The 18,821-nt window shown below is 42.7% G+C and overlaps 1 protein-coding gene across 18 annotated transcripts in view; it reads right to left on the reverse strand.

Annotated features, from left to right (window-relative positions):
- Positions 1 to 18,821, reverse strand: part of CPQ (carboxypeptidase Q) — a 390,605-nt gene that overhangs the window by 67,841 nt on the left and 303,943 nt on the right. For 11 of the 18 annotated variants that reach the window (XR_009460667.1, XR_009460659.1, XR_009460668.1 and 8 more), the window contains one exon: positions 7,514 to 7,670. The exons of 6 other annotated variants lie outside the window; for them this stretch is intronic. Coding sequence is in view for 1 of the 12 variants with exons in the window: in XM_019495717.2 (XP_019351262.1) it covers positions 7,510 to 7,670 (161 nt within the window). In the remaining 11 variants the exon portion in view is untranslated. Of the gene's footprint in view, positions 1 to 7,156; positions 7,671 to 18,821 lie in introns of those variants that run through there. One more of the 18 variants, XM_019495717.2, reaches the window with a different exon arrangement.

An 18,821-nucleotide genomic window follows, 5' to 3' on the forward strand; every position in this document is an offset into this window, starting at 1 on the left:
ATATTCAGCTTTCCACTTCTTCAACACATGTGGCATTCACTTCTACATTCCATGGTATTCCATTTATTCTCATTATTTTTTCCCTAATTACCTTCAGTTTGACCAGTTTTTATCTGCTTCTTTCATGATTGTCTTCCCAATGTTTGCAGTCCCTAGACAAACATTGCCTACAAAGTCGAAGTCCTGTAGATGTTGGGTAAATACCCACTACCACAATATAAGCTCTGAGGAAGAGAGCACAAAAAACCAGAAAAGCAATAACTCTTGAGGTAAAGGGGGTTGGTCTGACATGGGGAAGTCAACCACAGGCCACAGGCAGAGCTGCATGTGGGAATGTAGTGGAAGCCTAACGCTCTGCCTGGACCAAAGAGCATTAGGCAAGCAGAGTAGTACACTAGGCACTATCACAATATAAACTTTAAATAAGCACAATAATAAAGCTAAGGCCTAACATTAGCCAAGTTTTATTTAATTTATACTAGCCCAAGGTTCTAGAAGTAATGAGCACTGAAAATTGGACATATATGGAAAAATAATTTACATACATTTATTGTAGACAAAAATAAAAAATGTTGAAGACAACAAACAATGCCATAAAAATAACAAGAACACAATTGGCTAATTTTACTTTGTGCACAAAACTTTGAAAAAAAGTCAAGGGCTTTCAGCTTCAGAAAAGTCTTGAATTTCCCAGTTCACAGAAAGTCTTGTGATGTATGCATCATTAATTTCTATGAAGAAAACATTGTTCACTTCAACTGGCAATTAGTGGTAACATTTCTATCTTGTGTAGTGATGAGATTTTTATGCTAATCATTAAACAGCAGTAAATTAATCATTTGGGCACATTTAGATGGGATGTATATTTCATGAGACAGATATAGATATCAAGATCAGTTTGATATTTACTCAGGGTAAATGGAAGTGTCTCAGATCATTATGAGGGAAGCATACTAAGTAAATATACAGCCAGAAATGTCTTTAATGTAAATGTATAAGCAGCACAGCTTCACCTCTAGTACTAGGAAATGGCTCCCTTTCTCATCAGTGTTTAATTATTGTAAGGAAGGTAAAAAGCCCAAGGAATCATACACTTAAATCATTCAGAGATGCTACAAATTTCAAACACCTTGACACATGAAGGACAAAACCAGTAACCTGATTTCTCATCCTGTAATTCCTTCCATTTATTACTGAAAAAATGTATCCACCTTAAATCATGCAATATTGGAAAAGACTTTTTAAATCTTAATTCGCACTATAGCCTAGTTGGCTAAATAAATTATGGATCTGACTTGAACCCCTCCATAGCCATGTCTGAAAGCTTTGACTTGTAGTAAAAAGGAAACTATAAAAGTCCATCCCCTCCTCTTAGTTGATAAGTGAAGTCTGTAATACCATATCTGAAAGAAAATATTTATTTGGAATTTAACATTGCTGATGTTATTTTAGTATGTTTGAATACCTTTCCTTTTTCTTTGATTCAAAGCAAACAGGCATTTGCAGGACAAGGTCATCCTAGCGCAATGTCAATGGCATTCTTGTTCACCTAAAAAAAACCCGTAGGTGTAATGCATTCATTTTAACATGTCGTTGTGATATTTTATCAGAAGACTAACTTCCTAGGTGTTACCCGTAATAGAAAAAGAAAGCAAAATCATTTCTCATCTCTGAAGAAGGCACAATAGGGTTCCTCCAGCAGACATTGGAGCCAGTAAAATAATTAATTTTCTAATGTACTTAAATCATCTGGCCAGAACAAATGCTACCAATTAGAAAATTAAACCACCTCTGCTGAAATTGAATAGCCAACCACTGAAACATCAAAAGTATTTACATACAAAAAGCTTAATTCTTATTCAGAACCCTTCATTCATGACAACTGTTGATTCTTCCAGATCATGATATGCACAAGAGGTCACCCACACCCTTGATGCATAAGCCTAGGCAGGAGTTTTTGGAAAAGTGAAGGCTGCCCAGACCTTCCACCCCCATTTAAGGCCACCGAGGCAGAATCTAAAGGCCAGAGTGGGTCCAGACATTTGGTGCCTCCATGGCTGTATAAGCATAAGCATTTGTATAAGCATCAGGGAATTGAACCCAGGTCTTCTGTGGCAAACAAGGAGTCTACCTCTGAATGACAGGGGACTCCTATTTTGAACCAAAAGAAAGTCAAATATCATAGATTTACAAAGACTTAATATAGTTGGAGAGAAATAATGAAAATTTTGCAATTTGCTGTCAATTCCACAAAAAAAGAAAAAAAATCATAAACCAAAAAATTAAAAAAAAAATCTCCATTACTCAAACAGAATGTTCTGTACAACAGGAAATAAACTTGGCTCATGATTTAAGCATTTACTTTTTTTTAAATACGATTGAAGAATATTTTTAAATGAATGAAATGCCATTCTGATTTAAAGAGTCATATTGTTTCCTTTTCAAGAATGTCAGAATGAAAAGTCATTAGAGCGCTGAAGCAGACAAAACAGAGACAGGTTTGCAAAACACTTCTGTGTTGTTGAATATGGATGTTTCATTGAAAAATAATTGGCTGAAAACAAAGAATTCACCTAGCTCTAATTAGTCTTATAGGGTTGTCTGCACTGGGTCCCCAACATATCTTGAAGGGATGCCTTCAAGTGCATCTACTCATTCCCGCTTTCATGCACCAGATTCAGAAATGAGCAGGCTCATTTCATTTCAAGGCTCACATTTGTGAGAGCCCAGCAGGGCAAATTATGCTGAGGGGAAACCAGCATGGGTTTGTGTCAGGCAGATCGTGCCTGACCAACCTAGTCTCTTTCTATGACCAGGTTACGAAACGCCTGGACACAGGAGGAGGGGTGGATGTCGTATACTTAGACTTCAGGAAGGCCTTCGATACGGTATCCCACCCCATACTGGTGAACAAGTTAAGAGGCTGTGATGTGGATGACTGCACAGTCCGGTGGGTGGCAAATTGGCTAGAGGGTCGCACCCAAAGAGTCGTGGTAGATGGGTCGGTCTCGACCTGGAAGGGTGTGGGCAGTGGGATCCCGCAGCGTTCGGTCCTTGGACCGATACTCTTTAATGTCTTCATCAGCGACTTGGACAAGGGAGTCAAATGTACTCTGTCCAAGTTTGCAGATGACACAAAGCTATGGGGAGAAGTGGACACGCCGGAGGGCAGGGAACAGCTGCAGGCAGACCTGGATAGATTGCACAAGTGGGCAGAAAACAACAGGATGCAGTTCAACAAGGAGAAATGCAAAGTGCTGCACCTAGGGAGGAAAAATGTCCAGCACACCTACAGCCTAGGGAATGACCTGCTGGGTGGCACAGAGGTGGAAAGGGATCTTGGAGTCCTAGTGGACTCCAAGATGAACATGAGCCGGCAGTGTGACGAAGCCATCAAAAAAGCCAATGGCACTTTATCGTGCATCAGCAGATGCATGACGAATAGGTCCAAGGAGGTGATACTTCCCCTCTATAGGGCACTGGTCAGACCGCAGTTGGAGTACTGCGTGCAATTCTGGGCGCCACACTTCAAGAGGGATGCGGATAACCTGGAGAGGGTCCAGAGAAGGGCAACTCGTATGGTCAAGGGCCTGCAGACCAAGCCCTACTAGGAGAGACTAGAGAAACTGGACCTTTTCAGCCTCCGCAAGAGAAGGTTGAGAGGCGACCTTGTGGCTGCCTATAAGTTCATCACGGGGGCACAGAAGGGAATTGGTGAGGATTTATTCACCAAGGCGCCCCCGGGGGTTACAAGAAACAATGGCCACAAGCTAGCAGAGAGCAGATTTAGATTGGACATTAGGAAGAACTTCTTCACAGTTCAAGTGGCCAAGGTCTGGAACGGGCTCCCAAGGGAGGTGGTGCTCTCCCCTACCCTGGGGGTCTTCAAGAGGAGGTTAGACGAGTATCTAGCTGGGGTCATCTAGACCCAGCACTCTTTCCTGCTTATGCAGGGGGTCGGACTTGATGATATATTGAGGTCACTTCCGACCCTAACATCTATGAATCTATGAGCAGTGAAGCTGCATCAGGAGTATCCCCAGCAGCTACTCAAGCACATGGCTACTCAAGACTCAGGCCTTGAAAACAGTTGGTGTGAGCATCCCCAAACAACTTCACCATCATATTTCTAGGTCTGTTGTACTGTTGTGAGCACAAGTTAGGTAAAGCACATGTGGGAGTCACTCTCCCAGGATACACCAAGGATGCGGTGTACACATTTCCTATATTGTTCACTAGAAAAAATAGAAGTTCATGAAAATAACTGTTCTGCAAGTTTCTTCTGAAGACTCTCGAAACCTTGAAGTCCATGAGGTTGGTGGAAGGCTTACACAGTCTTCAGGTGTAGTTGTATTCTTTTATAGCCCAGTCTTACGAAAACTGTCATCGAACATACAATCATAAACAAAGGTGTCTTGCTCCCTCTGGATCTTGAGACGGTATTTCACAGGGAGCAGGGGATTTTTTCCAACTGATATAACTGTGCTGAGGTAAATCAGATTTTTTTTGCAGCAATGGACAGAACAAGTTTATCATGGGGTGTAATGCAATATGTTCTTATGAGTACTCTTATCTGAGAAATGCTTCCAGCTGACATAATGACAGCTAAAGGACATACTCTAAAAGAAAAGGAAACAGGGGATATTTCTTCTAAAAGGACAGGACTTAAAACTTGTGCCACTTAAATTTAACTGCATATGGGAAACCTGTGCATCTCTGAGGAACAAAGTCACGTTGATAAACCTTGGTAGAAAAGGATAAGGGAAAAGTTCAAGAAAGATTTAAAAACATATATGCTTTTGTAGGCAGATTTGAATATGAAGGTTGATGAGAGCAAAACTGACATCTGTGAGAAGCACTAGCCATATACTTGTCAAAGAAGCATCCTGCTATATAGACCACAGTGTTCTTAGAAGCTGTAATAGGCTGTAAGAATAAATTTAAGTTAATTTCAGTTGTTCCTTCAAAAGAAAGGACAGAATTATCATTTTATATTTGTTAAAAATTGCTACAGAAACACTCTTAATGTTCTATGAAGGAGAATGGGTATTTCAGAGAAATGCCAATGGAATGCCATTATCTTTCACTGCTAATATATCAGTCCAAAGCCGGGAATGGCTGATAGCAACTGGAAATGATGCTGTTGTGTCCATGCATAACATTTGCTAACCTTGTTGCAAAACAAAAAATACAAATCAAAAGCACTTGTCAAAGCCATGAACTACACATGCTGAAGACAAGGAAAGCACATCTCCAAGTATCTCTCAAGTTCACTACCTTTCCTCCTAATCCTCAAAATGTGCCACTGGAATGTGGGCCAGGCAGAGAAAGGAAGAATCAATAGGAGATAAGGAAAGCTAATTCAAAAATTCATCTCTCACCCTCAGTGACAATACCAAGTTATCAGTTCTTGCAGTGGAGACAGGCATCACATAGACTCAAACCACTGAGGGTGGTATAAATCAAAACTGACTACTTTAAATGTCATCCACATACCAACTAGCAGAGAATGAGAAATACTGAGCCCAGTTGCAATGCCTTCTCTGCCTGAAGTGTGTGGATTAAGAAACTGGTGCACTTAAAACAGTGTAGATAAATATGGTAAAGACTACATCAGAACTATCTTCTTTCCAAGTGAAAATGACTGAAAGCACATGCGACAGCTATGGTTGCCCATACATTTGGAGGTAGCTGGAACCGCAAAGAAACCCAGGTTGTGAAGCTTAGCAGATGGATCCTACTATCCAGAAGGACAACTGAAGGAGGTGGAACAGAGATATCTACAATTAAAATACAACCCTATAGCCATTTAAATGAACACAGCCAGATTCAAATCCCTCTCTGACCTGTCATAATACTAGTCTTGAAGCAAGGACGACAGAATCCCTTTCACTGTCACCTACAATTACCATCTTGAACAACCTAGACCTATCATTAATGACCTCCAACTCCTCCTGGAAAATGATGACCTTCTCAAGGTAGCCACAGGGGACACAGCTGTCCTAGCTTATAGGCAGCCCCTCAGCCACAAATAGCATCCCTTCAGCAACACACTACCTAACTCCCATTCTGAGCAGACCTTGCTTCAGACCTAGATGCCAGTTGTGTCTCCTCATCAACACAGACCACATCATCACTGGACCAACTACCATGGATTGTAACATCCAATGCTCATTTACCTGCACCTTGACCAATGTCATACATACCATCACTTGCTTACAGTGCCCCTCTGCCATCTACACTGGACAGATGTGGCAAACCCTATGTACCAAAATGAATAAACACTGGTCTGACATCAGTTCCAGAAAGACACACAAGCCTGTGGCAGAACACTTTAACCTCCCTGGATATTCAATTGCTGACCTCAGAGTGGCTGTTCTTAGACACCAAAACTTTAAAAACAAACTTGAACTGAAAACTGTGGAAGAAGAAATCATCTACAGACTGGATTGTGTTAAGTATGGTCTAAACCAAGATTATGGATTCTTATCCCATTACCTCTATTAGTTTTTATAACCCTTGTGTCCCTGCATGAGTTAAATGTTTTTCTTTCTTCTACCCACCTAGCCTCTTTTTCCTCTCCCTTCCCTACCCTTTGTATTCTATTTAGAAGCTCTGCTTTCTACAGTCCCTTCACACCATCTGATGAAGGTGCTGCTTACAAAAACTTATGCTACGTGTCTCTGATTTAGTCTATAAGATGCAAACCTGTCCTGCCTTCTGCCTGACTTCAAATTAACATGCTAACTACTTCTCTCTACACAAACTTGCAGCCAGGGGTGCTGATATAATTCCCACCATTTCTTCTATTTCCCTTAACTCACATAAGCCTTGGCTTTTCTCCAGTGAATTGTGCAGTGAACAGCATTTTCCAATCAGTTTAAGGCTTTACTGTGAATTGTGTCTGAAGTTGCAATATGGATTATATGAATTAGGACATTTTTCAGAGCTATAATATTTTAGCTATCAAATCTTTAAGACATTAAACAAGTTATAATATCAAGAGTTGGTTTGTACTAGAACTAAGACTTATCAAAGTACTGATTTATAGTCTAAAGACTAGGGAAGCATGGGAGCATTTTTATATCTAACATTATTCTAATGTCTAGACAGAAAAAAACCCCTAACATATTACACACGCACAGCACTGCAACTATTCTGATACAACATATTTATTGAATGTATTTCCTTCTGAGACAGGATCACTTATTTATAGATAATTATTATACAATATTATAATATAGTATATTTTGGGGGAGACATCAGGCATTGATTAATTGATAAAAAACTTACTAGAAAAAACATGAAATAAGAATTACAAATGGAATGCATTTAACCAGCTAAAACAAAGAGAACTATGTAAAAGAAATCTGCTTTGAGGTCAAAGAACGGAATGAAAATCAGCAAAAATCAGGATGAATAAGGAATTTCCTACATCTGTAGACCATATGCATCAGTCGATTCACAGTCTTCATTGAAGACTATACGTTTTCCTTCTTGCTCCTTTTATTACCTTGGCAACCTCTCCTCCATGTCAGCAATTACATAAGAGACAACAGTCCAAACAGCAGCGCAGAGATTCATCTGGCTTGGATCTTGAACTGTCATTGTGTCCCCTTGAGAATGATGAAACCAGAAGTATTTACTACGGTCAACACGCAAACTGGCACCTATGCAGAAAAACAGGCAATTTCTTATTATGTACACTTAAAGATAAACCTAAAACATAAATTACCCTCGTGCTGATCTTTACTAAATCCACCTGCAACAGTGTAACAGGTGTAACAGACAACAATTTCAAAAATCCACGGCGCACAGAATCTTCAGTGTTTCATTTTGGCTGACTTGTGCAAGTAGATGAGGCAGCAAAAGAGTATGATAATATAAGAGAAGCTGTATATCTCTTAAATGTACTGCATGGGTAAGTATATAATTTAATTTCTTCATATAGAGCTCTAGGATCTGACCCAAGGAAATCCATATAATTATTCTACATACAGTTGTTTTTAGAGTTTGTGAATATAAAGTAGATCGCTGCATTTTATGATAATACAAAGCATCATGCGCCTATCACTGTGCTGATATCTAATCATCCATCTTTATTTATAACTATCTGTACCATAGTAATGTAGCACAGTCGAAACAACAGAGGTTCAAGAGTGTGCTGGTCCTAATGATAACCAAATCATGGATTCTCATGCTTTTAGTTGAGGTCCCAATCCAGTCTCCACAGACAACTCAGCAAAATACACAGTAGTGCAACAAAGTGAGGAGAGGGGTTGGGAGATGGGGGACAGGGACTATTGGTAGTACGTCTAGGTGCCGACTGTTGGTGGAGGGGGGTGCAAAAAAAGCAGCAGTTGTACTTCCAGCACTAGCTACGTTGCACAGTTGCTGCACTCAGGTGCCCAGTTACATCTCTGAAAATTAATTACAATAGCATTTAGACTCCCAATCAACTAGAGGCCAGCTGGGATCTCCCTTCCACCTAGAAATATACTAAGTTGACTTTCTTCAGAGGACCTGAGATCACATGTAGCATCCTACCTCTCCAGGCCATACTGCCACATGGACAAGGATTTGCTCCCTAGGGCTAAGGACAGAAGGTACACATGAATTGATTTAAGTGATAAGAAACAAGTTTAAACCTGTAACAGAATAGATGTTCAGTGCACATAAACCAGTTTCACAATGCCTGAAACTGGTTTGAGATAAACCTAGTTGAATGCAGTATCAGCCTTAGCTGATTTGGGTCAAACCGGTTTATGAACCTTCTTTCCCAGACCCCTTGCTGGTTCAAGTTAAATCACAGTCCCCCAGCATCCCAGCATGCTTTCCAGCCCTAGACTGGGCTGTGCTGCCTGCTCCAGAGAGCAGGCCTGGCCCCACCCCTCTGCTCCCTGGCTGGAGCAGTGAGGGTTGGCTGACAAGGGGGTGGGGGGGAACAAGCCCAGTGGGGGATGCAGCCCAGTCTACTGGGGAGTGGGGCAGGACTGCCCCCCACCTCCCCCCAAGGAAAACCCTGGCTGGGATCTGGGGTGAGGGGTTAAACACCCCTTCCCCCATTCAAACTTACTGCTGGCTGCAACTGTGGACTACAAAACCCAGAGGCACCTGGAAGCAGGAAGAGGAAGTGATGAGAGACTCTGCAGAGTCCTGCTGCTGTAATTCTGGACTGCAAATCCCAGAGACCTCAAGAGCAACAGGAAGAGGAAGTTAACATACAGCCAAAGAGTTGTGCTCTAGTGCCCTCTGGCTTCTGGCCTGATCCACTCCAGGCATGTGGCTGCATTTCCTGAATCAAAGGTAAATGTCTGTTCACTTCTGTTTCAATTTAATGTGCGTAGTTTAGATAGGGTTACCATATATCCACATCTTCCCAGACATGTTCCTTTTTTGGACCCCTGTGCTGCATCCAGGCAGGTTTTTAAAATAAGACCAAAATAAAAGATGTCTGGGTTTTCTGCGATCCCTGGCTGGCTGCTTCTGGCTGGGAGCAGGGGGCAAGGTGATTGGCATTGGGGGTCACATGCTCCTTGCACGGGCTCCAGCAAGCCAGGTAGAGACAGTGACACAGAGAGAGAGGGAGAGAGAAAGCAAGCAAGTGGGCATGCAAGCAATGAGGGACCTGCTTTGGCAGCTGGGCTGGGGGGGCAAGGAAGTGAAGGGCACCAGCAGGGCTGGGGGGCAGGGGCTGTGGGTTGGAAGTGAGGGGTACTGGCAGGGCAGGGTTTTGGGGGTGGCAGGTTGGGAGTGAGGGGCACCGGGCACTGCTGGTCAGGAATGAGGGACATGAGGGACGAATGACTGTGGGTTGGGTGTGCAGGGCACTGGCAGTGCCAGAGCGCTGCAGGTCAGGAGTTAGGGGAACCAGTAAGGGGTGGGGGCAAGGTATTGCTGTTTGGGAGTGAGGGGCACTGACAGGGCTGGGATCAATGAGTCTGGAGTGAGGGGAAGCAGCAGGGCTGGGGGGGTTGCTTGTCAGTGAGAGGCAACAGAATGGACAGGAGCTCGGGCAGGGGCAGGGCACTGGCATGTCACTGTCCCCCCATCCAATTCCCTCCCCCCCACCTCCCCTGGTGATAGGTGTCCTCTTTTTTGAACCTGGAAATATGGTAACCCTAGCTTAGACTAACCTGCAAAGACTGAATCATCAATTCAGCCTCAGGCTTTTTGACTGTATCTAGCCTAGAGAGTCAATGATATGGAAGCTACAAGGAACAAGCACAGAAGCAGCCTTAGCAAGTACTGTAGTAGGAAACAAATGATTTATCAAGCTGTTTTCTCTGGTTTGTTCCACTCTGGACATCCTTTGTTCTACAATGATTGTCCATTTGTTTTAAGCCCCCTTTTAGACAATCTCCAGTCTCCTACCCACCACCGCTCATTCTCTTCACCTTAGGTTTATTTCATCTGTTCTTCACTCTGCCTTTCTCTCCTTCCCTATCCCTCTTGCTTTCCTTCTTTTGTATAGCTCCTTTCCTTCTCTTCTCATTCTATTGATTTAATCACGTTCTAACAAAAACTCCACCGTGTTAAGAAAACAGCAAAAACATGGCACTAAACGTGTGTCACCATGGATGACTCTGCTTGTCTGCTGCATTCCTTTGCTTTTACTTTTCTCTTCATTCAGAAATTGAGGTTTTCAGGGTGGGAATGTTTTAATACTCTGTATTTGTGAAGTGTCCAGGTCAACTGGGGCCCCCTTTTGGTGAGCCTCTACACTCTACCCAATAAATGATAATGATGATGATGATAATGCAGTAGTGATGGGAATGTAGACCAAAGTTAGATACAATGGTAACAGGCATGCTAGAAAAACCTCAGGTGGAGGATTCAGTGAATACTCTGAACTGCATGCTCTGGAAACAGTCATTTTCAAGAGATGAGAATTCTGATAGACTTTTTTATGTATACTTATAAGACTTTATATTCTGACTTGATCTCTCTAAGAGTTCTCATATCTTTGTAGAGAATAAAAGCAAAATCTTGTACAGCTATTACTGTTATACTCCTGATTACTATTCCTGATAAATGTATCTTTTGATCAGACCCAAAATTCAGGATTCAATCCAGCTTCTGCTATATTGAAATGTTTTCCATGGGATTTAATGGGAGTTAAATTAGAATGTTATCAAGCCTGATTAAATGAACGCTAAATATCCATTATGTCATATATTTATCATTGAGGAGACTGTTTTTGTCCTCCCTCCTATTTCAGTGTGGGGCAAGTAAAAAGAAAGAGGAAAAATGTTATAATTTTGTCAAAGATGAAGACCCTCTTTGTATCAGATGTGACCTAACCCCCCCACTCCAAAAACAAAACAAAACAAAACAAAACAAAAAAACTGTGATTGTTATATTAGGATGCTACGGGTTTCATTTTAACAGATTTCCTTGTGTTTGTATCACATACAAAAACAGTGCAGGTTGAATTTGACAGTAACTTACATCCATGTGCTATCCCAGAGACATCTAAGGAAGGTGAGTGAATGGCCGTTTTGTGCAGGATTTAAACTCGGACTCGTTTATAAATGTTTTAAATATATTTAAATACTTTTAAAGAAAAAATATAAAATTATTTTGTGAATACATTAACTGGTTGAAATACTGCACTAAAGACACATGTTCAGTCAAGCAGCTGTGGAAAATCTATTATATTTTTGTGAACAGATCTTTTATAAGACCCAGGGCATATCTTAATTGCTTTGAATATATAACAGACATACCACTAATCATAATAATTATGGGTTTATGGAATAATGTTTTATCTTCAATTCATTCAGAGAGGCTAAAATACATTATGTCCTGTAATTTGCAACCCACTACAATGCTAAAATCTCTCATTTAAAATTTTTTAAATTTTCTTTACTATGCTAAAACTCTGTCATTAAAACAATGACCAAACAATTGGGGTTGCACACAAGTTTGTTTAAGAAAAAAAAGGAAGAACACAGAGTGCTGAGGAGATAAACACACACTTTACTTTTTTTTAATGACTTACTGTCTATCACTGAAGTCAGGGTCCAATTGCATCTGGGAAGGGCAATGAAAATATCCTAAGAAAATAGCTATGAAGGTAATTTCCTACATAATTAGATACAATAATGAAAATCCATGTTCATGGTTTTGAGAATAAAGAAATGTCTAAGCTATGGCTCCAAAATTTGACTCCACTGAATGATTATAGGGTAATTCAAATGTGACCTTAAGGCACCTTAAAATCCCCACTCACCAAGCCTGGGACTGCTCCAATTTGCAGTACATGCTAATGTACCCTCTAGGCAAGGTTTCCTCCAAACTGCGTGCGTGTGCAACCATGCACAATTTAATACCATGCCACACACTAACTTATTAACACTGCACACCTGCCCAGAGAGGAGTTGGGCTGCAGCACAGCAAGGCGAGGCAGAGGCTGGGGCTAGAGATGGCATGGGCTCTGCTGGTATCAGGGAACTGCTCTGCTGGATCGGTGCCACTCCCTGCCTTTCAGCTGCTTTTACACCGCGGAGCTGGAGCTGTGCCCTGCCAGCCTGGGCTGTGCCTGCCCCATGCACCTGCCTGCCCCACCTTGTCTGGTGTGGGTGGAGCTGGAGGAGGGGCCAGGCCAGGCAGCCATGTATTTCTGCGCCTTCTTCGACAGGGAGCGCTACAGGGGCCACTTCAAGCCAGGTGAGCAGGCAGCACTGCCTGTAGGGCCCTGCTTCCCATAAGGGCTCGGGGCCTGTAGGGTGCCCCATGGGGGCCCCGCTGCCTATAGGCACCCCTGCCCCCTATAGAGACTCTGCTGCCCCTAGGGTGCCCCAGCTTACCCTGCAGGGACCCCCACTGCCTACAGGGTGTCCATGCTCCCTTACAGGGGACCCCTGTGCCCGCATGGGACCCTAACCCTAACCAACCAACCCTAACCTGGGGTCCCCTGACCTCTAGTTGTCTTTCCTGCCTGGTGCAGGGCGGGGTGGACCCAATGATCTTGCAAGGTCCCTTCCAGCCCTGACAATCTATGAACTCTATAGAAAACATCCACTGTCCATGCTCCCTTATAGGGGGCCCTGTGCCCCCATGGGAGCCACACTGCCTATAGGGTGCCCCTGCCCCTCATGGGGACCCTAACCCTGAGAATAATGGTGAGGATCCATTACATGAGGATTCTAGTCTATTAGGCTTAGAGTAGTTCAGATCCAGGCTTAGTGAAATGGGGAGGTGGGCTTGAAGTGATACACTCACGGACCAAAGCGGCACGCTCTCAGATCGCTACACCTTAGAGGGAACATTGTCTCTAAGTGTGATAATGTCAATCACAGTTGCTGAGCTGCAGGAAAATACCAGGCAGATGCCATATACCAGAAAAGGTGTGTGACAAGCTCCATCTAGGTTCTTGGCCACCATGCAGAGATTGATCTTCCTGTGGCCACAAACATTTTGGGGTTTTCTGCCAGTGCAAAGTAGACTTAGGCCTTGGAAACATGTTACGTTTGTAGCATTATATGAACACTTACAGTGGTAGAAAAATCTAGCTTGCATGCGTTTAGGCTGTGTAGCACCAATAAAAGGCAGATCCACCATAAAAAATGTTCCTATTTCAAAAAGGAACGTCTTTACAGCACTACATTTTGAAACCCTGTGTGTAATATGTGCTGTCATTTGTATCCAGGCATCCCAGAGTCCTCTGATCTCCCTACCACTCAACAAAGGGGAGGCAAGGAGAGCAGCTGACTTTCTGGCAGTCCACAGGAAGCAGAGCTGAGGCTTTGCTCATTGCAGCAGCTGCCAAAGAGCCACTGAAACCCTAAGGGAGCACCAACTTTTGGGGTGGTGGCACTGGCAGCCCAGTAAGCTGTTACCACCACAGAAAAATTTTATACAAGCCATGCAATGGTCCTAAATGCTATATGGTGTTTGAGAAGATGAGAACATGAAAAGATTCTAATGGCAAATATTATTCAATATCACTTTTTCATGTAGGCAAATTGATTAATTATACTGAATCCTAGATAAAAGTTCTAAGTTTTTCTATTTGTCAAATAAAATCTACCCAGAAGTCACCTATCTTATTACTCCATACAACATAAAAGAAGATAAGCAGCTGAGAAGACTCATATTGGCATATATTCTGCATTAATCTTTGAAAACTCATGGCTATCAGGGGAGGCCCTGGATAAAGAACAAACATAGAGTCCATATTTAAGAAAGGGAAAAGGAGGATCCAGGGAACTGCAGACCTGTCAGCTTCACCTCAGTCCCTGGAAAAATCATGAAGCAGATCCTCAAGGAATCTATCTCAAAGCACTTGGAGGAGAAGAAGGTGATTAGGAACAGTCAGAATGGATTCACCAAGGGCAAGTCATGCCTGACCAACCTGATTGCCTTCTATGATGAGGTGCTGGCTCTGTGGATGCAGGGAGACGAGTTGATGTGGTATACCTTGATTTTAGCAAGGCTTTTGATATGATCTCCCACAATATTTTTGCAGTCAAGCTAAGGAAGTAAGGGCTGGATGAATAGACTGTAAGGTGGATAGAAAACTGACTGGAGCATTGGGCTCGGAGGGTAGTAATCAATGGCTTGATGTCTAGTTGGCAGCTGGTATCAGATAGAGTGCCCCAAGGATCAGTCCTGGGACCGGTTTTGTTCAATATCTTTATCAATGGCATGGAATGCACCCTCAGCATGTTTGCAGATGACACCGAGGTGGGCTGAGTAGTAGATACACTGGAGGGAAGGGCTAGGATTCAGAGGGACCTAGACAAATGGGAGGATTGGACCAAAAGGAATGTCATGGGGTTCAACAAGGACAAGTGCAAAGTCCTGTATTTAGGACAGAACAATCCCATGCACCGGTACAGGCTGGGGGCTGACTGGCTGGACAGCAGCTCTGCAGAAAAGGACCTGGAGGTTACAGTGGACAATAAGCTGTATATGAGCCACCAGTGTGCCCCTGTTGCCAAAAAGGCTAATGGCATACTGGGCTGCATTGGTAGGACTGTTACCAGTAGGTCAAGGGAAGTGATTATTCCCTTCTATTTAGCACAGGTCAGGCCACATCTGGAGTAGTGTGTTCAGTTTTGGGCCCCCACTACAGAAAGGATGTGGACAAATTGGAAAGAGTCCAGCAGAGGGCAATGAAAATGGTTCAAGGGCTGGGGGACGTGACTTATGAGGAACGACTTAGGGAACTGGGCTTATTTAGTCTAGAGAAGAGAAGACTGAGAGGGGATTTAATAGAAGCCTTCAACTACCTGAAGGGGAGGTTCAAAAGAGGATGGAGCTAAACTGTTCTCAGTGGTGGCAGATGGCAGAACAAGGAGCAACAGTCTCAAATTGCAGTAAGGGAAGTTTATGTTACATATTAGGAAGAATTTTATCACTAGGAGGATGGTAAAACACTGGAACAGGTTACCCAGAGAGGTGGTGGAATCTCCGTTCTTGGAGGTTTTAAAGACCTGGCTATACAAAGCCTTGGCTGGGATGATCTAGTTGGGGATGGTCCTGGGGGTTGGACTAGATGACCTGAGATTCCTTTCCAACCCTAATTTTCTATGATTCTTCTATTCCTAAGTAAATCTGTAGCCTTACACAGAAGTGAGTAATGTGTTTCTTGGGCCCCTGCTACACATTACATATTTTATACAATTAACTGGTTAATCGTGCAATAAATTTAGATTGGCCACACATGCAAAATAATTATCTCACAATTAACTGGCTAATCGTACAATAAATTTAGACTGGCCACACATGCAAAGTAGTTATCATCTAATAAAAATGACTATCCAGCTATAAAGAGAGCCAACCAGCTATAAACTTAATGCTTGAAAATGTGTAACAGCTCTATAGCTGGTTTCTATCCAGCTTTAATTTGAGCAGGTAACAGGGCCCTTAGTTAGATGATGGTCTTAAACTGACCTGGTATATTATAGAAGGCTTTAAAAGGCAGAGATTCCTTTGTGCACACTGTATTATCTAGTGGTTACAGACAAGGATTGACAATCATGATTCCTGGGTCATATTTTTCAACTAGCCAATAATTCTCCTTGGGACACTCAGAAAGTCACTTCACTTCTTTGTCTTCACATTACCGATCAGTGAATAAAAGGATAATATACATTACATGGTCCTGGAGAGGCTAATTAGTGTGTATAGTGCTTCAGTATTTTCTGCTGGAAGGTGCTGCATACGTTTTGACTATTAGTCCTCTTTCCAGTTATGCTGGTTTGCAAAGAAATGCAACTCACATCACCCAAAAGACCTTTTCCATTTCTCTGAACCCATAGCCTAGGATTTATGTACCCGGTGCTGATTATGAGGCGATTCATCTTGCACCAGATGCATACACCAAGTAAACAAGATATTTAGCTGGCTTTTTCAAAGGCAGTCTCTCATTAAAATTTGAGGTAGCTTTGAGAATGAAATTTGTTGCACACATCAGTGGAATCTTTTTTTAAGCAACAAGAATTATCATGAGTATTCAGTTAGCTTTTCTCTCCTTACTTCTTCATGTTGTGTCAGAGATATTCCTTAAAATCAATAAATGCATTTGCCATTTGACAATATCAAAATCCTTCCCACTAATAGGATTAAACTCCCAGAGTCTCTACAGTCAAGAAAAGTCTACAACTCAGCTATGTCACAAAACTTTCAACTGGAAATGGAATTCCCCATTTAAGTGTATTCTCTCAATACGCTGTTTTCACTGGTTCTGTAGTATAAATAAAACTGATTCAAACTGTTTGGTACTGACCTGCTTTGCCACATATGCCTAAATTTATATGCTAATACAGTGCTGTTCACTTCAGAGCAGCTGGGGATTACAGCCTGTGCTGGCTGGATGCTGTGGGGTTACATGCCATCTCCAGTGCAGCCATGTTACTGAAAACCTCTCCTTCCATAGCTGCTGAGTGAGCATCCCTTTGCTTGAGCTGCTGTGCAAGAAGCACAAGTCCCAGCCCCACCACACAGGTAGCAAGCTTCCTGGACCCCCATCTGCCTGCCACACTGCCTAGCACCAGAGATGCCGGGCATTGCCACAGCAACAGGAACAATGGGGAGAGTGGGAGCCACATGGGAGCCCATGGGCCACTTTTTAACCACATGTAGACAGGATGCAACCTGCTAGCTGCCAGTTGGAAATCCCAATAATAATTACTTGTGAGCAGTTGTTTATTATCTAGAGCCATTGCCATAGGACCAGTGAACAGGCCAGCAAACAAGGGAGTTTGGGTGAGAGTCCTGCTTGGGAGAGGAGCAAGAAGCCGTGGTTGCCTGGGGGGAGGGTTTGTGAATGAGAGTAGAAGGGCCTGCTTGGCTTGGGAGCCACACTGTAGGCTTGTTTGGAGAAGTAAGCTGAGTACAGTGTGAACAAGGAGGTAGGGCTTGTCTAAGCAGAAATACTTCATTTTTCATGTCCTTGTGACAAGGTACTTAGCAAAATTTGCAGATTTGTTGGAATCTGACAGGCCGCATTGCGAGGTCTTCTTTTATGGCCTTGAACTTGTGACCTCTAGGCTGTCAACCACATCTTAGTGCCTACGCCATCCGAGCCCCAGTAGAAAGGCTGGGCTTGCCACATAACAGCAACACAGGAGCCAGCAGCACAGGACAAATAAATAGGCCGGTTTGAGTGGGGAACTTGCCTGGACACTTTCTTTCTCTCCTTTCCTTCACTGTAAACTTGCTGAGTAGAAGCAGGTGAAGGTGAAAGAGGAATTTTTTTTTTCCAGGAAGTAGCAAAAGAAGAAGGAGCTAGCAGAAAATCAACAAGATGGCTGGAAAATGTTGCAATGGCCTTCCTCTGCCTGTACCTGTGCAGGTTCTACCCAGGCACGGCCCCTGACCACTGAGTCTGCCCAGGTTTTGGTCTGGCTTTGCAGGGACTGAAGCCTGAGGTGTAGGAGGTGCCTCCTGGTGGATTCTTTCAGAAGCTACCTAGATTGGCCCTCCGTTGTGTTGGACATTGTCTAGAAAAAGAGGCAAAAGTCCATTTGAACCTAATGCCCCACTTAACCACTTGGGTAATTAAGGCAAGTCGGGTTCTGTAACCAGAAACACACAAAGAATTAATGTGGCTACCTTTGACTTCCCAAACCAAATAACCAGGTGCATCAGCAGGGGTGATTTTAGCATGAGTCTGGTGTGAGGCTCAAATTTATGCCTCTGGAACCACAGCAAGATGCCACAACCACTGTGCCACAAGCTAGGCACTGTACATTTACATACTGAGAAATGATCCCTGCCCTGGAGTTAGCAGCCCAAATAGGGAGCTAACAGAAGAGGGAAGAGGCACACAGAGGTGAGAAATGGCAAGTTCACTGTCACAACAATAGACAGAGCTGAACTAGGAATAAAAACCAGGACACCCAATGCCAGTGCCCTGTTGATCAGACTATGGTGCTTCTTATTGCTTATTTACTCCAAAGAATAAAGAGAAGTGCCTGACAAACTCTTTAGATATCCAAGAATCCAAAATTAAAGCTTTGAGAAACAACTGAAAATGAAATGAATATACTCACCTTCCCACTCCTTAACACATATTTATAAACATGTACGTGGATTTGTTCTAATTCCACATAAAGGCACTGATAGGTAACTGAGTTTTTGAACATACAATTGTTCATTTCATTTTTGCTTATGAAAAAATTTCCCCCACCACTATGGACACGTGCAGTGTTGCTATCTAGTAAATGAAAGATTGTTGTAATTGCTGCTTATTGTTAGTTATATTTTAGTTTATTTTTAAATCCTTGTTTTCAATATCAAGTCAATGTTGACTTCAAGACATTACCCATGGAAAGAATGAAAATGCAGTTGAGTCCAACTTCCAAGCA

This window comes from Alligator mississippiensis, chromosome 3, assembly GCF_030867095.1.
Source record: "Alligator mississippiensis isolate rAllMis1 chromosome 3, rAllMis1, whole genome shotgun sequence".
NCBI lineage: Eukaryota > Metazoa > Chordata > Crocodylia > Alligatoridae > Alligator > Alligator mississippiensis.